Source organism: Apodemus sylvaticus, chromosome 23 (genome assembly GCF_947179515.1).
Source record: "Apodemus sylvaticus chromosome 23, mApoSyl1.1, whole genome shotgun sequence".
Classification (NCBI taxonomy): Eukaryota; Metazoa; Chordata; class Mammalia; order Rodentia; family Muridae; genus Apodemus; species Apodemus sylvaticus.
In genome coordinates this window covers 33,059,933-33,083,182 of record NC_067494.1, presented here as the reverse complement: position 1 = coordinate 33,083,182, position 23,250 = coordinate 33,059,933, and the positions used below count along the sequence as shown (strand labels likewise).

The window sequence follows — 23,250 nt, the reverse complement described above, 5'->3', positions numbered from 1 at the left end:
CTGTAAGGCACTAGCCAGCTGTGGCTGGGAGTGGCTCTGAAAGGATCCAGAGAAAGGGGAACTAGAAGCTGGTTTTGACAAGATCAAGGAGGAATTGCCATGAGCACATAGAGGAAGTTTCAAAAACTTTCTGTGGGCGGGACCATCTCCAGGATGTGACCAAGACTTTCCCTCCCTTTCAGAGAGTCAAAATCGCGCCTTTGGCTGCCAGGGTCAGGAGAAGGAGCTATGGAGCCTGTCGCTGCCACCAAGGTCCTTTTCTGCCGCCTGGCTCTGCCATGCTGTTTGACCCTGCTGTCTGTCTGTCTGTGTTCAGGCAGAGAAGGTGAGTTCCCCAGACCCTATGGGGGCAGCAGGGTGATGGGAGCTTGGGATCGGGAGCAGGGGTGGGGGTGGGGGTTGGGACACAGTTTGTCTATGTTCGAGGCTAGCCCTGGAATTTCCAAAGCCTGGGGGTGGGCGCGGGGTGGGGGGGTGGGGGGCAGCACAGCTCTCTCTGTCTTGAGCAAGCCAGTGACTTCCTAGGAAGGAATCCTGGGACACAGTGTGGGAGGACAGGACCCCTGAGCCCCCAGACTGTTTTGAGAATACTCTAGGTCCCAAGTTCCTTCTAGTCCTCACCCCCACCCCTCAGACAGTGACTCAGTCGATGACTAGGAGCCCAGATATCTTTCTTTCTTTCTCCCTTCCTTCCTTCCTTCCTTCCTTCCTTCCTTCCTTCCTTCCTTCCTTCCTTCCTTCCTTCCTTCCTTCCTTCCTTCCTTCCTTCCTTCCTTCCTTCCTTCCTTCCTTTCTTTCTTTCTTTCTTTCTTTCTTTCTTTCTTTCTTTCTTTCTTTCTTTCTTTCTTTCTTTCTTTCTTCCTTCCTTCCTTCCTTCCTTCCTTCCTTCCTTCCTTTCTTTCTTTCTTTCTTTCTTTCTTTCTTTCCCTCTCTCCCTCCTCCCTCTCTTCTCTCTCTCTCTGTCTCGCTCTGTCTCTGTCTCTCTCCTTCTTCTTCTTCTTCTTCTTCTTCTTCTTCTTCTTCTTCTTCTTCTTCTTCTTCTTCTTCTTCTTCTTCTTCTTCTTCTTCTTCTTCTTCCTTTTAGTTTGCAAAAGATTAAAATACATTTTAGTTTCAAAAGATTATTATGATGATGGCCTTCATTTGCCAAACACTTTTTAGACACTAAAGAATACATGTCATATTGCAATAATCTTCAAAATTATTTATTATCATTTTTTAAATTTTATTTAATCTTTTTCTACAGTCCAGATTTTATCCATCAATTAGTGTACCCTCTGACTGTTCTACATCCAATAGTTCTTCCCTACCCCCACCCCCACCACCTCCCCACCCCCCAACACACCCAACTCCCTCACCCCCACCCCCATCTTACCAATACCCTCCAACTCCCCCACCCCTCACCCTATCTTCCCAACACCCTCCAACTCCCCCACCCCCACCCCCAGTCAATGAGGATGTCCCCACCCCCATCTCCCACACCACCAGACCTCTAAACCCACACCAGACCACTAAACTCCTCACCAGTCTCTTGAGCGTTAGGTGCATCTTCTCTGACTGAAAACAGACAGGGCAGTCCTCTGCTGTATATGTGTTGGGACCTCTTATCAGCTGGTGTGTGCTGCTTGGTTGGTGGTCCAGTGTCTGAGAGATCTCGGGGATCCAGGTTAGCTCAGATTGCTGGTCCTCCTACAAGTTCTCCTTCTTCCTCAGCTCCTTTCAGCTTTTCCCTAATTCAAACATAGGGGTCAGCAGGTTATGTTGGGTGTAAGTATCTGCATCTGACGCTTTTAGCTATGTGATGGGTCTTTCAGAGGGCAGTCATGATAGGACCCTGTTTGTGTTCACTCCATAGCCTCAGTCTTAGTGTCAGGCCTTGGGGCCTCCCCTTGAGCTGGATCCCAATTTGGGCCTGTCTCTGGTCCTCCTTTTCCTGAGGCTCCTCTCCATGTGTGCCCCTGCAGTTCTTTCAGACAGGAACAATTATGAATGTTCTGTGTTTGGAAATTTTTAGATTTAGTGTTTTCTTTGCCCAATGTATCCATTTCTTCTGTGGTATTGTCCACTCCTGAGATTCTCTCTGCCATGACTTCTTTTTGGTTGTTGAAGCTTACCTCTGTAGTTCCCATTCAAATTCTTAAAGTTTTTATTTCTAGAATTCCTTCCGTTTCTGTTTTCAATAGTGATTCTATTTCCATTTTATGTCTTATTTGTTTCCTTCAAACATATGTGTTTTCTTGAGATTCTTTAAGGGATTTCTTTATATCCTCTTTAAGGACTTCTATAATCTTCATATAGTTATTTTAATGTCTTTTTCTTGTCCTTCAACAGTGCTGGAATTTTCAGGGCCTGGTATGGGTGCAACAGCTGGGCTCTCATGGACACATATTGCCCTGGCTGTTAATGATTGCTCTGGTGTCTAGACATCTGGGTTTGGGATAATTATAGCTCTAGGTGCTGATACCTGGACCTTTCTTTTTATGAGTGGGTGATTTGTTCCTTGGTTTCTGTTTCCTCTCTGGATTTTTGTAGATTATGATGGTCGTGCATTGTCTGTTTCCCTGGCCTGCTCAGCTCTTGGGTTCACAGAGGATGATTACTGGTATTGGGACTGGGATACTGGAATGAGATGGCAAAAGGAAGGTTGGAATAGAAGGTCTTTGTGCTCATTTGGGGATGGGGTCAGAAGGGAAAGGGAGTTCACAGTTGGATCTCAGGAGCAAAGGAGCGGTATAGGTCCACTTTGACACTCCTTGTCCTGGGTAAAGTGATCGCTATGTTGTAAGGATCGCGAGGCACTGTTGGGAGCTGGAGGTTGGAAATAGGCAACTAATGGGGTGAGGGAGGCAGCAGGGGAGGACCTGTGTGATCACCTGGATATGAGAGCTGGGGCTTGAGACAAGGAGAGCTGCCATGGGTGTTCTTAGGACAGAGCTGGGTCTGAGACTGGGGCATTGGATATGGGGGAAGAGGCAGGGAAGAGAATATCTGCAGGTAGCACACTTGGTTTTTGGCAGGTGTGGCCTGTCAATGGTGTTTTCACAAAGATTCTTTGTCCAAAGGTAGGATCTTGGTTAGTCATCAGGACGAAATTCTAAACATTCCAAATTGATAAACTTCACCTTGGGAAAACAAGCACCTTTTTTATTTCTTGCTTCCATTTTCTTATTGATGTCCTGTAAAGACTTGGGTGCCTTTGATCATCTGAAGTTGGTCTTGAGCTGTGAGTCTTTCCTGTGCAAGTGAGTTCTGCCTTTCAGGCTGTAGATGTCTTCACTGTAGATGGCTTCTGCAGATGTCGTCACTGTCTATGTCACCTGTAGATGTCCTCACCATACATATTTCCTGTAGATGTCCTCACTGTAGATTCTCCTGTAGATGTCCTGTCGATGTTGCCTGTAGATGTCCTCACTGTATATGTCTCCTGTAGATGTCCTGACTGTAGATGTCTCCTGTAGATGTTCTCACTGTAGATGTCTCCTGTAAATGTTCTCACTGTAGATGTCTCCTGTAGATGTCTTCAGTGTAGAAGTCTCCTGTAGATATCCTCACTGTAGATATCTCCTGTAGATGTCCTCTCTGGCTTGGTAGGCCCATGTCTTACGGTTTTACTTCTGTGAACAGACACCATGACCATGGCAAGTCTTATAAAGGACAATATTTAATTGGGGCTGGCATACAGGTTTATATGTTTAGTCCATTATTATCAAGGTAGGAGCATGGCAGCATCTAGGTAGGCATGGCACTGGCAGAGATAAGAGTTCTACATCTTCAACTGCAGGCTTCTAGTGGAAGGCTTACTTCCATGCATCTAGATGTAGGGTGTCAAAGCACACACCCACAGTGATACAAGTATTCCAACATGGCCACACCTTCTAATAGCACCACTCCCTGGACCAAGCATTTACAAACTATCGCATTTCACTCCCTGGTCCCCATAGGCTTGTTCAAACATTTGAGTCTATGGGGGCCATACTTAATCAGCATTATGCAAAATACATTTAGGGTTGGGACCCAAGTTTCAGGGTCCCCAGAGTCTATAGCAGTCTCAACAATGTTAAAAATCCAAAGTTCTAGGTCTGTTCTGAGATACATCCAATCACTTAACTATAATCTCCAAAGCAAGAGAGGAAGCCGACTGGGCAAACTCCGAACTCTGCACGTCCATGTCTGATGTCAAAGTGGTCTTCATATCTCCAATTCTTTATTCATCTTTGTTGACTACAACAAACTTCTTTTTCCTGGGCTAGTTCCACTCCCTGTTAACAGCATCTCTTAGCAGAATGCCCACAGCTCTGGCATCTTAAATAACTTGGGGGTCACCAAAGCAACTTCCATGTTTCAGCTTCTTTTAATGTCTGGTATACACACATGATCTTCTGGGCTCCTCCAAAGGACTGTGTCACTTCTCCCACTCGGCCCTCTGTAGCACTCAAGCTCAGGATCATCCACTCCATTGCTGCTGCTTCTCTTGATCATCCCGTGGTACTGGGGTCTTCTGCTGTAATTTGGCTCCGCAAATAGCCTATCATAGGCTTTCTTCATGGTGCCAAGCCTCAACTCCATTGCCTGCCCCCTTCAGTCCTGGGCCATCCTTCAACTGCCACTGAGGCTGCTACTTTACCAATGCCTTCTGTGAACTCTCACAGTCCCAAGCCTCAGCCGCTCTGCATGATCCCTTCATGCCTTCAAAACCAGTACTACCTGGGTGATTCATATACTTTACCAAGTACAGCTGCAGCATGTCGTACAACCTTGGCTATCTCTGGAACACAGCTGCTTTGTGTTCTCAAAAAACACTTCCCATAAGATTTCATCTCAGTGATGCTGGCCTCTTCTTAATCACCACAAATTTCTTAGCTCCAGCTAACCAACATCAGTTGTTCCAGTAGTATCTTCAATTCCAGACTCTAAAGCCAGAGCCACATGGCTGAAGCTGCCATGTTCTACTGCTTGCTGGATCTGCACTATGACCCCACCCCATTCTATTTCCAGTTTTCTGTTTTCCAACTTGCTCACCACCTTAGCTAGGCTTTCCTGGATCTTGTGCTATAGATTGACCTTGAACTCAGAGATGTGCTTGCCTGTCTCCTGAGATTAAAGGTGTGTACCACCATTCCTGGATCTAAATTTAGTTGGGTAGAATCTTGCCCCAAATTCCCAATTCCATAATTGGCTATCTCCAAGAACACAGGATTTGGCTCAGATTCACTTCCTGGTGCCCCTTTAATACTCGAACCATATATTACATATTTTTCCTTTCTAAACTTGCTACACTTGCTCAAAATGCTTTTAACGAGACTGAACCATAGAACAAAGTCTATGATGGGCTTTTTTGAGACTTCCTTTATAAATCTCTTTACGTTAGCTTCGGGTAGACTCTTCAGATAAGGACAAAAAGCCACATTCTTCACCAAAATACTACAAAAACAGCTTATACCCTACAAACTGAAATTTTTCTCCTCTGAAACCTCTTGGGCCAGTTCAAATTACTCTCAGCAACAATGGCTTCCATACTCCTGCTAGGATGGCCCATTTAACTTCATTTAAAACATTCTTCTGCTTTCCAAATCCAAAGTCCTCAAATCCATGTTCTTCTAAACAAAAGCATGATCAGGACTATCACAGCAATACCCCACTCCCAATAACAACTTCTGTTTTAGTTACGGTTTTACTGCTGTGAACAGATACAATGAGCATGGCAGTCTTAAAAAGGAAAACATTTCATTGTTGCTGCCTCACAGGTTCAGAGTTTCAGTCCATTATCACCAAGGTGGGAGCATGGCAGCATCTTGGCAGGCATGATACAGGAAGAGCTAAGAGTTCTACATCTTCATCTGAAGGCTGCTAGTGAAGACTCATTTCCAGACAGTTAGGCCTAGGGTATTAAAGCCCTCACCACAGTTGCACACATACTCCAACATGGCCACCCCTCCTAATATTGCCACTTCACTTCTATGGCCTGGACAGACATGTTAATAATGTTCCTTTAGTTGGGTGCTAGACCACAAGGTGCTAGAGGTCGAAGATGAGGTTGGGATACCAGGTGCCTGTGGGGGCCACCCTATGCACCTGCTGAAGGATGTCACCCACAGGGGCATTATAGATCATCCCAGTTAGGACGTAAGGCTGGTGAGGGGAGTTAGAGGAGGAGCAGCTATTGGTTAAAGGCAAAGCTATTAGAACAACAAGCTTTGCAATTTGAGTTTCAGAGGATTGTTTTTGTTCTTGACCTCCTGCCATATGGCTATGAAGTCCTCTGGGTCTGAAGGAGGGTCTTTGAGGCAAGGTGGGTGTGGTGGGACAGGTGGCAATTCTGTCTGCCTTATGTGCAGTAGGTGTAGTTAGCACAACTACATAAGATCCTTTCCAGGGGGGTTAAATCCTCTGTTTCTGATGTCTATTTACAAGTACCCCATCACCTGTAGGTAATTATGAGGTGTATGTAGAGGAGTAGCCTCAGAGCTGTCTCTCAGGTGTGGCCAGATGTCCTTCTGGGTATAAGCTATGACACTGACTGAGTCAAATAAATGTCTATCAGTCACTTCAGCTAATACATCTGATTTAACTTGGGAATCATGGGAGGGGCATCTCCCATACATGATCTCAATGGGCGTCAGCCCCAAGGGCATGTTCCTGACCTTTTGAGGGTGAAGGGGAGGAAAGCCTCCCAGTCCCTGCAAGTCTCTAGGGTTAATTTGGTAAGGTTCTCTTTCAGAGTTCTGTTCATCCTTTCTACCTGTTCTGAACTTTGGGGCCTATAAGCACAGTGTAGTTGTCAGACCACCCCAATTTTCTTGGCCCTTCCCTGTGTTACGTGAGCAGTGAATGATGCAATTAATACTAAAACCACTCTATGCTCCCAAGCAGGTTCATGTGAATGCATATCGCCACCTGCCCAAGTGTTCTGGATTCAAGAATGAAAAACATACACACATATACACCCAAACACACACACCCTAACTTATTTTTAATATGCTCTAGCCTTTTCAATGGCTGGGCCACTCATTAACCTCCATGTGGCTAATACACTCCCCTCCTATATTCCTGAGTTAGTCCTTACTAAATCTATAGTTTACCTTTGCTGCCCTCTTTCCATCTCAGCAACCCCTCCCATAGGGCTGAGTTCCCTTTGCACCTGCATTTGGACCATCCCACCCTCCTATTCCTTCAAAGCATGGTCTGTCCTATTTCCCTCTCATGTCCATTTTCCTTCTACCTAGATGACTGATCTTGTGGGTGTGTCTGAGCAGGCTCTGAGCAAGCTGACAGGATTAACTTACAGTCCCCTGTCTCTGATTTGTAGGCCATTGGTATCTGAGTTTTTATGTGCTTTATGTATTCTTGACAATGCTTAGGCTTCTCTGGTAGAGAGGGAGGCCCAGGATCTGGCAGCCAAAGTGTTAGGGCTGATGTGGACTCAGGGTGGCCTTTGCTGCCTCCTCTGCCCTCTGGTTAAATTTACCTTTGGGTGTTATTGCCTTCTGGTGGCGGGGCCAGTGAATAATTTCTAGCTTGTGGGGCAGCCAGAGGGCTTGAAATAAGTGTAAAGTTTCTTGCTTGTTTTTAATAGTCATTCCCTCAGCCATAAGCAGCTTCTGTCCTGATGCCTGGCCCTGTGGATATGTGCAACGGCTAAGGCATATTTGCTATTAGTGTAAATGTTGACTTGCTTGTCCCTGCCAGGTTGAGGACCTTTGGAAAATTAGCTCTGCTCTTTGGGCTGAAATTCCAGTGGGTTGGGCTAAAACCCAAGCAGGTCCTGAATCAGGCACTACTGCTTCTACCACATACCTCTGTCTTGTACGAATCTCCAACCATCTGTTTACCAAAGACCTCAGTGTCCTGTATTGGATGATCAAATAAGTTCTTTCTGAACCTGTGTATTTGTCTCAGGATACCAACAGAGTCGTGGAGAGGTCCCTTGAGATGTGGGTCTGGGAGCAAGGAAGCTAGGTTCAGGCTTGTGCTTGGCAGGATGCGGATTTCTGGGGGTGTTGAGCAGTGAATTCTGGTAATGAGTCAAGCAGGTGTTGCTTATCCATTGGTTTGGGGATTGCTTGAGGACTCCTTTGATGACATGGGGAGATATATAGTTCTTTACCCAGTGGCCCTGAAGATTTGTAAGCATGGCAGCCATTCTGACACTATTGGGTCTAGTTTCTTTGTCAGGCAGGCACAGGCCTGTTCCCTGGGCCTAGCAACTGGGTCAAGAGCCATTTGGCTAGGCCTTTGCTCTAATCCACATGGAAGTGAAAAGGCTTGGTCACATCAGGCCACGCTGGGGCTGGAGCCATCAGTGTAACTGTCTAAGTCCATGGAAAGAATTCTCCTTAGCTTCAGTCCTGTTGAAAGTCTCTTTTTCTTTGGTGAATTCATAATCCATAATTGTAAGAACCCTGCTTACCTGAGGAGCTACTGAACCTTCTGCTTTGAGGTCAGAATTGGGCATTTTCAAGAGTCTCTTAGGGCCACTGACAGCCGGAATGTCCATACTTCAGAATGTAGCCCAAGTATGTCACCTTCTGTTGACATAGTTGGTCCTGTTTGGCTCATGTTTGGTACCCCAGAACACCTAGAGCCACCAGTAAGTCTTCCTTGCTTTGCTGGCATTCTTCCAGGATCTTTTTTGTTTTTTTTTTTTTTTACCTCTAAGTTGTCATCTACACATTGCAGGTCTAGGGGTGTCCCTACCAGTATCAGCCCAGTCCTCACGTAGGGCCTTGTTGAAAATGGTGGGTGTATTCTTGAATCCCTGGGTTAGCCAGGTCCAGATAAGTTGTCCATCATATCTTTTGTCAAGATCATGCCAGTCAAAGGCAAATAGCAGCTGGCTCTTATGTACTTGGGGTAGACTGAAGAAAGCATCTTTAAGATCTAATATGGTATACCAGATTCTGGATGGCTTATTAGCTCAACAGATTCTATGTGTTAGGCATTGTGGAGTGGATGTTCTGACTTGCTTATTGACTTCTTGAAGGTCCTGCATGAGACTGTAATATTTGGAGGTATGTTTTTTAACTGGAAGGAGTGGAATGTTCCATGGAGACTGGTTAAGTATAACCTTTAAGTCTTCTCATTCGGGAAGTAATCCCCCTTCTTGGCTTCCTGTGGCATAGGATATTGTTTAACCTGAGGTGTGGTGGCCCCTGGTTTTAATTCTATCCAAATAGGGACTGGATGAACTGTATTTCCCATTTCCCCAACCCCTCCCCATGCTGAGGGGAAACATGACAGTCGTGTTGAGATTCCTTTTCCAGTAGGTTTTATGTTTTTGTATAGTCTCTATTCATCTTCTAAAGATAAAGTGAGGCCTATATTGGTCGTCTATCTTGACCTGTGACAAATTTCTCCTTGGGGTCGAACATGATTTGGGTCCTGATTATATTTAGTGAATCTTTTCCTAAGTAGCATCCAGGCATGTCTAGGAAAATGTAGGATACCCATCCCATTTCAAAGTCCTTTATTCGTTTGGTATTTGATGCCTCCTGTATCATGACTTCATGATACATGGCCTCCTGTATCCATAACTTTTTGTTTGATGGTTTTCCATGAGCCTCTGTGAGGACTAAATGTTGAGTTCCTGTGTCTAGTATAAACTCGATGAGTTTCTCCTTCATTGTAATGGTTACCCAACATTTGGAGAGGTGGTTCAATCCCTGTCTCCTGTAATCACTCAAATCTTCTAATTCCAGCACATTTGTTTGAACCCCTTCTGGTATTTATTGGGAGGGATGGATTGCTTGGGGGCAATCCTTGATCCAATATCCTATTTCCTTACAATATTCATGTTGTTTCTTTTGATTTGGGGCTTGTTCCTTGTTTATGGTCTTTAGCTTTATTGATTGCTAGAAGTAGCAACTGTTGGTGTTTTTTCCTTCCTCTGTGTCAGCTGTGACTGCTAGCAAGATTTTGGTCAAGTTCCACAGCTGTTGGGCATTGGAGCAAGCCTGTTTTCCTTTGAGGCTCTGGGTTTTTGTAGTTTCTTCAAGACTGCTAACAACCCCTGTAGGGACATTTCCTGCATCCCATCTACTTTGTGTATCTTATGATATATGTCTGGTACTTCTTTATTGAGAGAAGCCATCATCACTGCTAAAGTATTCTCTGGTTATTCCTGTTCCAGAAAGGCACAGGTCTGGAATGCTGTCATAATTCTCATAAGTAAGGCTGTAGGGGGGCTCCCCATCTTCCTGTCTACTATTGACTATTCAAGCCAAATTAGTGGGATGGCAATCAACTACTAAGAGTCTCCCCCATTAGAGCCTGAGAGTAGACCCGTAGCTTCCACTTACATTCATACATGTTGAAGTCCATATTGGGCCTGGCCAAAGAATAAGAGGTATCAATAATCAATTGATTAGTAGTAGAGTTTTTGTTCTAGCCTGGAACTACTTTCTGAGACTCATTAGTAATTCTTTCCCTCTCTTCTGTGATGAAGAGAATCTATATCTGTTTCTGACAATCAACCCACACAGGTTGGAAGGTAAAGAATCCTGAATCTATGAGTTCTCTAAGAACCCCCGGTCTCTCTGAACATTTGGGATTTTGATTTTCCAATTATACAAACCACTAGAAGAGAAAGACCTTAGCGCAAGGGTCAGTTCTCTTGATCATATGGGGGTCCATGGCCCTAAGGGGGAGGGCCACGGTGGTATCTAGTGTCTAGTGACTGGCCTGTTCCCTAGCAACCCATCCCTGGTGTGCAGAAGCACTGGCTGTAGGTTGTTAGGGTCCTGCTGCTAGTGCAGGTAGAGTAGAGGAGAGCAGAGAAGGAAATCTGCATGTCTGCTATCCTGCAAAACATGTGGGGTGAGGCAGTTGGTTTAGATTTCTCTGTCTTGTCTTCTTTTTTTTTTTTTTTTTTTTTATGTGGCAGGTTATAAAATCAACACAAGCAAATCAGTGGCCTTCCTATACTCAAAGGATAAGCAGGCTGAGAAAGAAATTAGGGAAATGACCGCCTTCACAATAGCCACAAACAGTATAAAGTATCTTGGGGTGACTCTTACCAAACATGTGAAAGATCTTTATGACAAGAACTTCAAGACTCTGAAGAAGGAAATGGAAGAAGACCTCAAAAAATGGGAAAACCTCCCATGCTCATGGATCGGCAGGATCAATATAGTTAAAATGGCCATTTTGCCAAAAGCAATATACAGATTCAATGCAATACCCATCAAAATCCCAACTCAATTCTTCACAGAGTTAGAAAGAGCAATTAACAAATTCATCTGGAATAACAAAAAACCCAGGATAGCTAAAACTATTCTCAGCAACAAAAGAAAATCTGGGGGAATCAGTGTCCCTGACCTCAAGCAATACTACAGAGCAATAGTGTTAAAAACTGCATGGTATTGGTACAGTGACAGGCAGGCGGATCAATGGAACAGGATTGAAGATCCAGAAATGAACCCACACACCTATGGCCACTTAATCCTCGACCAAGGGGCTGTCTTGTCTTCTTAACCACTGGGTGTAGGGAAAAAATGGAGCAAGGGGGCGGCGGTGGCATGGGTCCCACATAGGAGAAACACTGGCAGACAAAGCACCCATCGGCGGTAGGGGAAAATTGGCAGGACCGCACCAGTGTAGGGACTGTGGGCGCCTGGTTACCTGTAGAGCAAGAGATTGCCTGGCTAGCATGGAGGTGTTTGCTCAGAAGGCAGGGCTGCTTGCATGGCCCCCAATTACCTGTTTGAGGAAACTACTTGGCTGAGACGAGGCTTGATTCTTCCCTGGTGGCTGGAAACGCAGAGGCCTGCTCCATTATTCCACACAGTGGGAAGAGGGAAAATTGACAGAGGGGGGAACAGAGAGAGGGGCAGAGAGAGATGGGGCCAGAGAGAGAGTGAGGAGGGGCAAGAACCGTTCTTTTATACTAAGCCGGGTAACCGAGGGGCTATAGCCAGGTGACTATAGGGCTGGAGTCCAGCCAGAACACTAGGGGTCTGGGGAGTGCCCATAAGTGATGGCCACAGGATTATGGAGTTGAGGAGTCAGCAGTCTGGGAGCATAGCTCATGGGTTCCGTCCCTTGCAGATGGTCTCAAAACTGGGATGTGTTTCAGTAAGATGGATAGGTTGTATATGAGGTCTTTCCAGGTAGTAATGTAAGGGACTTGATCTGTGTAGCTGGTCCAAATATCGATGACATCCTAACTTTCTGTAACATGAGAATGTCCCAGGGCCCTTCAGGTCTCCAGCCAACATGGAATACTGTCCACACCAACCTGAAAACAGTGGTCAGTTTGCCCTTCCTACCTTCTAGCCTAGTTCTAAAGTCTTTAAACCTGTCCAGGAAAAACATTGGTGGAAATTGGAGCATCTATGTCTGTCCCATATTTCTTTCCTTGAATGCAAGAAAATAAACCAAACACAATGCAAACAAAAAGAGCACAGAAATATGAATGCCAATTTTTATACAGTTGCAAAAGTGACAAAGTAAGATGATGATGAAGTTGGAAGGACCTGAAATGTCTCTCTAAAGAAATTCAGGGATCCAATTTCTTACGAATGGATCTGGGAGATCTCCTGGCCCTGATGACTTATGGGAGTCCAGTGCATTTGCTGCAGTCCCCTGTTGCAGTGCTAAATCACAGGTTTACAGATTTACTAGAGTGAAAAGAGCCAGACACTCAGACAAACGTTATCCAGAGAATGCTTAACAATCAGGCTTTGACTTTAAAGGTTGGGTGAACTGGTGGAGGAACAGGGTGGGGTCCCAAATGAGCCCTTAAATATTATGCCTAGATTAACTTGAGTAATCTACTCCAAACATTTGGTATATTGGGAGATGACTGACTGTTATTAAGAGTGGAGTGGCAGTTGTTAGGAAACCTATGGCTGCTTCTAGGGGTGTCTTGGTTTCTGGAATATGCTATGCTTTTCCCAATAACTGAGCTCAGTTGGAGGACAGGCTTAACCTAAGATGGAGTGTAAATACAAAATGGAGTTTGTAATGTTAGACTGGGCCCTTCAGATCTCTGTTCTTTCCTTTCTCCATCAGCATCCTCGGCACTGGGTTCTCTCTTGTTGGTGGAACCTGGTGTCATCTTTAGGGGACAAATCCCTTTTCCAATGCACTGGAAAGTACCCCCAATCACAGTGTTCTTCTTCCATCTTCCTCCAAGGAGGAGCAGCCTGAGGCAGCCAGTGTTGCTTTAGTTGGTCCTCCTTCATGGTCCACTGCTCCTTCTTCAGCCACATGCAGTCCACCATTGACCCAGCTCCTAAATCCAGTTTTTCTTAGAGAAAATTTGTGCTCCTTTTATCATGTCCATTTTAATCTGTGGCCTTATCGGCCTTCTGTTCACAACCAAAGAGAGAGTTCTGGGGCTGCAGAGAGTTTGTTTCCATGTCCATCAAACATTTTAATGAAGTGAGAAAGAGCCTCAGGTAATCAAAAGGAAAGAACTTCAAAAGTTTAGGTGTGGGAGTTGGAAGAAAATGTGAAGAATTAAAAATGGTAGAGGAGGAAGTGGGGAGAAGCAGAGTTAAAGGAGGTTGAGCTTGTTCTCTCTCTCTCTCTCTCTCTCTCTCTCTCTCTCTCTCTCTCTCTCTCCACTATCCCTCTGCCCCTTCATCCTCCCTTCCACTCTCCTCCACCCTTTCATAAGGATTTTCTTGGTTTCATATATACAGGCTCTCTCTGAGTCCCTTGCTTCCCATCCTTAACCTTACTGCATATTTCCTTCACAGAGTCTGCTTCCCTTTGCTACAGTTTCAAGGTTGAAAGGTCAAATGGACAATGGAGGAATGAAGTCCATGGCCTACTGAACAGACAGAAAATTTTTGTCTATAAGGATTACCAGTGTCATCCCATCGATGATCACAGAAACAGAACGAATGCCACAAAGTTCTGTGAAAAAGAGGCTGACACTCTGAAAAATGAAGTTGACATTTTCAAAGCAATGCTATCTGACATATTGGAGACTACACCAATCAATGGTAAGTTTCAAGTGGACACAAGGCTGGAGATGTATCTCAGTGGTAGAGTATTTGCCTGCATACATGAGGCTTTAGATTCAATGCCCACTGCTACAAAATAAGTAATAGAATATATCAGATATATACCCCCCTCCCCGCACCATAGAAAACAACTGGGTGAAAGATTAGGGACATTCACTGTTTTCATAAAGGAAAAAAAACGAAACACTGTTAGTCCTATCTCAGACATCCTGTAGCAAACCCAAAATGTAGAGGGAAGAACAAGGTCAGAGGATAGGAAGGGAGGGTGGGTAGGCAGATAGGATTAACCAAGGCCAGAGGCTGATCTTTTTCCAATAGGCACAGAGGCCCATGTTCTGCAAGCCAGGATGTGTTGCCAGTATGAAGGAGGCAAACGTTTCAGGGGATCCTGGGTCTTTCGTCTGAATGGAAGGAACATATGCCATGTTGACCCGGACACTGGAATCTGGACTGAATTGGATCCCAGATACAAGAAGATTGTGGATAAGTGGAAGAAAGACAGGGATAGAGCTGCCTTCTTAGACAAGACTTCACAGGGTGACTGCAGGACCTGCCTTGATGAGCTCACGTCACACTGGAAAGAAAATCCAGAGCCTACAGGTAACTGGGAAGACAGGGAGAAAGCTCTCTGCGTGTCTCATGGTGAGAGTGGATCTGGAAGGAGGGAGGAGGAATGTGTGTGCCACGGATATCAAAATACATGTATGCAGGCATGACAATCTCAGTGATCCAATGTGCTGTGTTTAGAAATGTCTTGCTTAAACATAGAGACCCACAGCAGATATTCTATGCAGAGAGTAAGAGGCCTTGGAACATTCAGGCACAAATGGGATGTCTTCAACAAATCCCTCATCCCAGAGCTCAGGGAATGATGCAGAAGAGGAGACAGAAAACTTGTAAGAGCCAGAGGGGTTGAGGACTCCAAGGGGAAAAGGCCCCTAAATCAACAGGATCAACATGGATGTGAAGTCACAGGGACTCAAGCAGCATGTGTAGGGCCTGCACAGGTCTGCACAGATCCCCTGTGCCCATATTATGGGTTCCAGATTAATGTTTTTATGAAAGTGCTGACCATGGGAACAAGTTTGTCTCTGACTCTTGTTTGTGCATTCGCTTGCGTTTTTTTTTTCTGTTTCTCTACATTATTTGATTTTGATATGATATTTTTTGTCTTCTTACATTTTTTAAAAAATGAAAAAATGAATGAGTGTTAACCTAGCAACTAGGGTAAAGTTTAACAACAGATTGTCATTTACACCAGCTGAGAGAAGGAAATTCAGTTTTCTTCGCTGGAATAATTCTGGGAATATCAAACATGCCAAGGAAGATCTCCTGATAAGTACTTGACCAACAAATGTGTGATGTCAGCATTTTGTTTTTCAGTTTGATGTGTGCGTGTGCGTGTGCGTGTGCGCGTGCGCGTGCGCGTGTGCGTGTGTGTGTGTGTGTGTGTGTGTGTGTGTGTGTGTTTGCTTTTATTAGGTTATAATTGGATGGTTTCTTTTGTCTTTGCCTTTTTCTTTTTGTTGACATTATATTTTGGGCATTTGTGGATGTATTTGTGCTTTGGATTAATTTTTGAGAAAGAAAATAATGTTGAGTGGGTAGTTATAAGGAAGAAGAGAATCTGGATGAAATTGGGGGAGAAGAATATGATCAAAATATATTTAAATTGGCTGGGAAGTTGGCTCAGTGGTTAAAAGCACTGACTGCTCTTCCAGAGGTCCTGTGTTCAATTGCCAGTAACCACATGGTGGAACATTTCTATGGGCTAGCAATGATTTCAGTTTCTTATTGTGGTTAACTTAAGTAATCTACTTCAAAGGATCTGGAATATTGGGAGCTGATTGGCTGTTACTAAGGGTGGAGTGGCAGTTGTTAGGAAACTTATGGCTGTTGTTATGTGTGTCTTTGTTCCTGGAAGATGCTGTGATTTTTCCTGTAACTGAGCTCAGCCTGCGGACAGATTTGACATAAGATGGAGTGTAAATACAAAATGGAGTTTGTAATGTCAGGCCTGGCCCTCAGATCCTTGTTCTTTCCTTCCTCCATCAGCATCCTTGGCACTGAGTCATCTCTTCTTGGTGGAACTTGGTGTCATCTTTAGGGGCAAATCCCTTTTCCAATGCACTGGAGAGTTCCAATTACAGTGCTCTGCTTCCATCTTCCTGAAAGGAGGAGCAGCCTGAGGTAGCCAGTGTTGCTTTAGTTGGACCGCCTTCATTGTTCACTGCTCCTTCTTCAGCCACTTGCAGTCCATCCATTGACCCAGCTTCTAAATCCAGTTTTTATCAGAGAAAATTTGTGCTCCTTTTATCATATCCACTTTCATGTGTGAGCCTTGATGGCTTTTTGTTCATAGCCAAAGTGAGAGTTCTGGGGCTGCAGAGGGTTCGTTTTCATGTCCATCAAATTTTTTAATGAAATGAGAAAGAAACTCAGACAATCATGAGGAATGAACTTCAAAAGTTTAGGTGTAGGAATTGGAACAAAATGTGAAGACAAGAATTAAAAATGGTAGAGGAGGCAGTGTGTAGAAGGAGAGAGGAAGGTGGTTAACCCATATACCATAAGTGGAGAAGGTTGGGCCTGGAGAGAGTATTCCTAATGTCTCATTTTGTATTTTATAGTGACTAAGCACGCTGCATTATGGATAAACATTCTTTATCAAGATCCTTTAGCAGACTAGTTATAATTCACATGTGGTAGATTTGGCTCAGTGATAAAACCTGCATGGGAGATTGTGTACAGGTACACTTTGCTACTCCTTGCCATTCTTCTCAATCTTCTTAGTGTAAATGTCCCCTTCACACAGGACTGCATGTCTTCTTTTGCTGCTGCAAGACCGCAGACCATAAGTGTGCTGAGATGTACGAACTGGCCTGTGGGCAGATGGCATTGTGCAGGTTAGAGCCTGTGTTAGAGTTCCATTGCTAAACCTGACCACAGCAACTCTTATAAAGAAAACATTCGAGTTGAGCTGGCTTGTGGTTCAGAGTTCAGTCCAACATCATCATGGCTGGAAGCATGGCTGCATATAGCAGACAGGGCTCTATAAAGGTAGCTGAGAGTTCTATATCCAGGAAGATGATGAAACATACTTCCTCCAACAAAGCCACACCTCCTATAAGTGCCACTCCCTATGAGCTTATGGGAGCCATTTACTTTTAAATCACTACATTCCACTCCCTGGCCCCCAAAGGCTTTTTAGCCATATCATAATGTGGAAGCATATTTATTCCAACTTCAAAACTCCCCATATTTTCTAACACTCTCAAACTTGTTGAAATGTGCAAAGTTCAAAATCTCCTTTGAAATTTATGCAGTTGTAATCCTGTGTAAAATTAAAATGAAAATGCAAAATTGCATACTTCCAACAAATAATGGCAGAGGATATACAGTTCTACTACATTTTCTACTACACAGCCAAATGTATATCCTTCAAAGTGGTGATTTAACTATAGAGGAACCTAAATATTCAGTGCCCAGATTAAGAGCACCAAGATTGGCATTAGATAATATGACCATAGCTAGCAGCTTCCCAAATGTTTCAATAGGCAACTTTTCTGCAGGAAACCTCCCCCGAACACTTAGGACCCAAGACAAATTTGTCAGGCATCCTTATGATATCTTCCCTTCTTGAAAAGGTGTTCTCTCATCAGCCAGAGTAAAATTACCAGTTGCATAGATGAGATCTTGTGCATTTTCTACCTATATACTTAGAAAAAGTCACTTCAAGTGTTTGTCAAAACTCTCCTGGTAACATTATGTCCATCTGAGGGGTCAAGGGTAGCATCAGAGGATCTTTCTAGACTATGAAAATGAAGGTAGCCCAACACTAAAGATCTGGTTGTCCCCACCAATGTATCCAGAAAGTGGTAAGTTCACAGAACATGAATCCTATAGCCTTCTTCTCCCTATTTGGAACTCACCTACATGCTTTCCTCACAGATCCATATTCTATCTGTTTCAACTTCACTGTCAAGGATCTTTCTTCACACTGGTGTGAAGGACAGTGTTCAGTGAATAGAATACCTTTCCTTTAGTATAGTGATAACAAGGCCAAGCCTTTGGATAACCTGGGAAAGGAGGTAAATGCCACCAAGGTGTGGAAATAATTGACCTAAAGCATGAAAGACATTGGAGAAGAGTTGAAGAACCATCTACTTAACATGGAATCAGGACCAGTCAACACCAGGGGTAAGAATGGCACCAGAAACAAAGACAGGGACTGCCAACAAGAAACAGGAAGAACATGCTCGGTGGTGGTAGCATGCACTTTTAATCACAGCACTCAGGAGGCACAGTGAGGCAGATCTCTTAAATCTAGGTCAGGCTGGTCTACAGAGAAGGTTCCAGGAGAGACAGGGCTATACTGACAAACCATGCCTTGCAAATAGAAGCTAAAGAAAAGGAAAAAAAAAAGATAGAAACAAGAAGAGCTCAGCACATACAAGGAGAAGGTTATATATGTATTTCCATTAAAAATAACTGAATATAAATTGAACCTGGAAGTACATAGTACCTGAGGTGTAAAAAAAAGGCAAGTTAGGGAGCAAAAGAAAACAGGTCTCTAAGTGTTTGGAGGAAGATTTGACATTTCAGGGGGTGATGACTCCCTAAAGGAGGAAGATGGTTTTGTGTGTCATTTTCAGGTAATCACATCTTGCAGGGCATCATGGTATCTCAACAGAAACAAAAAAGGTGCAATAATCCCTTCTGAGCCATCACCCTTGATGGACAATATACCATTCACTTTTATCCAACTAACACGACATGGAGAGCAACTCAACCATGAAGGCAATGGAGACTAACACCGAACTAGTAAACCTTCTCTATAAGTTCTCCAGGGAGATATCAGTTACATTCTCAAAATATTCTTAAAATTCTGGAAGGAAATGCTAAGTAAGTCATTAAGTATATTACCACAAGGAAATGCCCACAAGCTTGGAAAGGCATGGCAGTTCTCTTGAAAAGTCTGATGATTTCCCTTGTGTGGATGCCAGCATGTATACATAATGGTAAATCTGATCGACTTAGCCAGTGATTACTTGATGGTCTTTCTCTCTGGAGATCCCTGATGATCACAAGGATTCCTCTTTTCCATCTCATTTCTCAGTGTTCCCTGTTTGCTATTAACCAATGATGTGACATTAAGTGGATTCTCCTGGACCAACAGTCCATATGCGCCACTGTAAACTTCAGGATTTTTCTTCCTCTGTTACAGTTACCTTTCCACCAGCTCCATCTTCATCCTTAAAGCTGTCACTGTCTTTCTCTTGCACAAGAAAACAGCACCAATTATGCTGTCATCCAGAAAGTTAATTACCACACTAAATATTGTCACATTGCTTGTTGGTTCAATAGGCATTTGCTGCCTTTGATAGTGAAACAAACTCAGTAAGGACATCTGACTCACACATCCTATTTAACTTTCTATGCTGTGTCTGGAAAATCGTTATCACACATGGCTTCCTTTGGCTGCCCAGAGAGAGAAGTTGCTCCTGGAGTTGTGTTTCTAGCCTCATCCATATTTTTTTTCTGATTTCTTTAAAGGATCACCAATAAAGACCTCAGATATCACCCAGCCTACATGTACCACCCAGAATCTACCTACCAGGAATAGCACCAAAGCCACGGCTTCCATCCAGATTCAACCTACACGTAACCTACAGAGTCAAAACATGCCCGGGGTGATTCTAGTTATAGCAGAAATGTTTGTATTGCTGTTGCTGCTATAGTAGTGAGAAAAAATAGGTAAGTAAAGGGCTGGGCTCTCCCTCTTTTTCTTGGTATATTAATCAAGTAAGGACATGGGAGACAGGCCCCAATGGTCTAATCCAAGCCACTCTCTATCACAGTCCTCTCTGTCTACTAGAATGATACTTGGCTCAATATTTAGCCATCACTCCACAGTGATGTTGGAGATAACCATTATTGGGCATAGGAGACTAGCAGGGTAGACATAACTCTGCAGTCAGAGGAGGAATGAAACAGGAAAGGTACCCCCCTCCCAGAAGCCAGAAAATCCAAGGATCCAAAGAAGATACAAGGAAAATGGAAATGAGGTATTTCCTCCCCATATCCAACATAAGCTTCTCCCAAGACTGTGATTATAGTCTGCTTGCTTGTTGGATCATGTGATCCAATGAAATAATTTTCATACCTAGGGCTAAGTATGCACATTAATAGCTCCAAGTTTAGGACAGCCTTTAAGGCAGAAGAATCAGAATGAACAGACTATCCATGGAGTTGACATTGTGGGACTGACCTATAACTCCAGCACTTGGGGGACCAAGGTAGAAGGATCACCAAGTTCAAGGTCAGCCTGGGCAGCATAGTCACATGTTGTCCAAAGAATAAAGAAAACAACAAAACCCATTCATTTAACTTGGTCACTTTACAAAGTCACGATTCAGTGCATGTGAAACTGATGCCAATGTCTCTGTCCTTTGAAGTTGACATTACCTGTGTCTATGCAGGTGAAGTGAGACATGAACCCACTGCTGTCATTGTTACCTTTTGCCATACACAGTCTAGAGTCAAAGTACAGATTTGTGGTGAAGAATACCAATGTTCTACCTATATTAATATGACGTAAAGTTTTCCCTATAGGCATAGACTGGCAAACATCAGGTGTAACATCAGGTGACATCAGTTTTTTAAGTCAATAAAATTAGGTTTCATTAACATTTTGAATGAAACTTTTTAACTCCAACAATATGTTTGGTGAGACCTACAATTCTCATTTGTGGAAAGGTGAGACAGGAGGATTGCTACAAGAGTTCAAGCATGTAATGAATTATATGCTAAGCTAAAGACCAGTTTGGGGGACAAAGTGAAGATTTTTCCACAAGGAAAAAAGTTGTGAAAGTAAAAAGACCAGCAAAGACAGAAACACGACTATATTTTACTAGCCTTTCATATTTGCTCATTTTTCAAGTTTCCTGTTTTTTATTTTTTATTCACAATTTTTGCTTCGGTACAATTACACCCTTAGAAACATCTCAACTATTATCATACCAGAGCTTAGAGTGGCAGAAAGATCAAGAAGGAAAAATGAAAGAGAAAAGGACTGGGCAGCTGAGGTCCATGATCTGTGATGTTGGGGAGTGTCTGAGAAAGGAAGTAGAGCAGGATGCTGCATGGATGCCCAGGAGCACACTGTGATTCACACTGCATTTGTTATAGGTGCTCCCTGCTGCTCCTCTTCCTCTGCAGACCTCATCGCCAGCTATAATTGGGTGACTCTTCAACATATTCCTGTGGTGTCTCCAGCAAAGGAAACGCATTTCTAATGACATCTCAGAAATCTGTGTAGTTGAGTTCCGACCAGATTGGTGGGAACCCATGAGACTGGTGCCTCTCAATGCCTCATGCACCAGGGCTTCAGAGTGCACCAGGCTGTTGCTTTAGGGACTTCCTCTTGCTTTGTTCCTTTACTTTCTCACTCTTACATGATAGCATGGTGGAGATCAAGCTGGGCAGGATGCTAAATTACTCCTCACTGTACAAAACAAGGGCTTACCCTGGGTGACCCTCTTATAGAAGCAGAAGTTGGCTCCCTTCTGAGTGCAATGCAGATGTAGGGTAACATGACACCTCACTTTCCACACAGACACAAGTCATCCCAGGGCTATCCATGATGGAAAGGCTAATAATTACTTTAATCCCCGAAGTAAAAATATGTCACCTATACACTTACAAAACAGGTTGAAAGCAGTGAGCACATGTGTATATCAAAACCATATCAGAAACCAGGTCTGAGGGTCTAACATACCCTCACCTTGACCCTGAAGAGGCCACCTAACACTGCAGTGTCAATGGCTCCCATAAACTTGCCCCCTGGATGTCCTGCCTGCAAACAGAAGATTCCTGACCATCTTAAGTCTTCAGCTCCACTCATACTGCTAATGCCTCCTGCTTGAATCACTGGCTGACAGTTCATTTGCTGCTCCATGCTAATGTGGGTCTGCACCTTACCTGCTGGATCCTGGGGTCCCGCACCTCTCCTCTGCAGTTCACTCAGTCCTGAGGCCTGGTGCAGTCCTACAGCCCTGCAGCTCTCCACTACCTTCCTTAGCAGCTGCTCTAACCACCTGCATGGAGCCTGTCTGTGGGACTAGGATCCTCTGTCTCCACCTCCAGTCTGGTCTCTGTGAACTCTAATGGCACCTTGTTCACTCTTTAATGCCATTTTGTAACTTAAGTACATAAGATAACTGTGTGGTGTACAATGTGTGATCTGAGAGTTTATATAGTATTTAAGACTGGAGTAAAAAGGCAAGGTGTTGACCAGTTTTCAAAGGTGATTAGGACTATATGGCAATTAATGCCATTGCAAAGGATGGAGGATGGAAAAGAAGACGAATTTGTGAGAACATGTTTTCCTGGCTAGTAAATGAACTGCCCATTGGCAAAAAAATCTGAAATACACAATGGTTTTAAACAAATGAAATGTTGAAAGAAATTCATCCTCTCTACCAAACCCTGTTCAACAGAGACTAAACTTGCTCCACTGGCCCATTGCCTGTCTCACACCACAGTGTCTACTGTTCAAGCATGAGACCTGAAAGGTGTGTTAAGAACAGGAGAGCCTTCCTTCCATTCTCTCAGGAGCAGTGGGTTAGCAAACATAAATAAGAAAGCAGAAAAAGAAGTGAGCAAACTTCAGATCACACATCTATGATTATTAATGTATACGATGGGTATATCGCCATACTACACTACGAATTTATACTGTTCGTAAGAAAACTAAGAAAAATGTTAATGTCCGTAAAAAACATGAATAACAGACTAAGGAAAAGCTAAACCCTCAAAAGGTGGTGCCTCTAGGGACCAAGAGGACCACAGAGCTCGAGTATGAACACGTGACAGTCATAGTCCTAGACTAGTCGTCACTGCCATGCCATCAACTACCAGGGGGTATGGTATACTCATAGAAATGTTACGTTCAGCGACTGAACATTATATATACGCGTTAGTGAGGAACAAGGGACAAAGAGGCAGCTCAGTCATAGAGTGCTTGTCCCTTACAAGCATGAGGACATGAGTTCCCTCTTCAGAACTCAAGCACAGTGTGGTGGCACATGCTTGTCATCCCAGTTCAGGGGACAGAGAGAGAAAGAAAAGCATCTCTGGGGCTTCCTCCTCAGCAGGAATAGTTGAACTGATGAGTTACATTAAATATTGTCTCGAAACACAGTGTACATGGCATCCTGAGGAGTGACATCCAAAGGTAATGTGTAGTCTCCATACATATGAGTGCATGAAGGAGCAT

At 43.9% G+C, this 23,250-nt stretch overlaps 3 protein-coding genes across 8 annotated transcripts in view; all 3 read left to right on the top strand.

The window, feature by feature from the left end:
• The window catches only part of LOC127674161 (UL16-binding protein 1-like), a 564,502-nt gene that overhangs the window by 215,160 nt on the left and 326,092 nt on the right, over positions 1 to 23,250 (top strand). The window lies entirely within an intron of this gene.
• Positions 1 to 23,250, top strand: part of LOC127674162 (UL16-binding protein 1-like) — a 231,608-nt gene that overhangs the window by 51,108 nt on the left and 157,250 nt on the right. The gene's annotated exons all lie outside the window — the stretch shown is intronic.
• Positions 60 to 21,663, top strand: LOC127674163 (UL16-binding protein 1-like). Its single transcript, XM_052170020.1, has 5 exons — positions 60 to 325; positions 13,701 to 13,949; positions 14,289 to 14,570; positions 19,527 to 19,727; positions 21,162 to 21,663. The coding sequence occupies exons 1-4, from the start codon at positions 229 to 231 to the stop codon at positions 19,709 to 19,711; spliced, it is 813 nt and encodes a 270-aa protein (XP_052025980.1). The 5' UTR covers positions 60 to 228; the 3' UTR covers positions 19,712 to 19,727; positions 21,162 to 21,663.

Bases quoted from the DNA above. Each gene is read 5' to 3' on its own strand.
- LOC127674163 (XM_052170020.1), top strand. From the start codon at position 229: ATGGAGCCTGTCGCTGCCACCAAGGTCCTTTTCTGCCGCCTGGCTCTG. The intron at 326-13,700 runs GTGAGTTCCCCA...TTTCCTTCACAG, and splicing joins TCTGTGTTCAGGCAGAGAAG to AGTCTGCTTCCCTTTGCTAC. The intron at 13,950-14,288 runs GTAAGTTTCAAG...TTTTTCCAATAG, and splicing joins GGAGACTACACCAATCAATG to GCACAGAGGCCCATGTTCTG.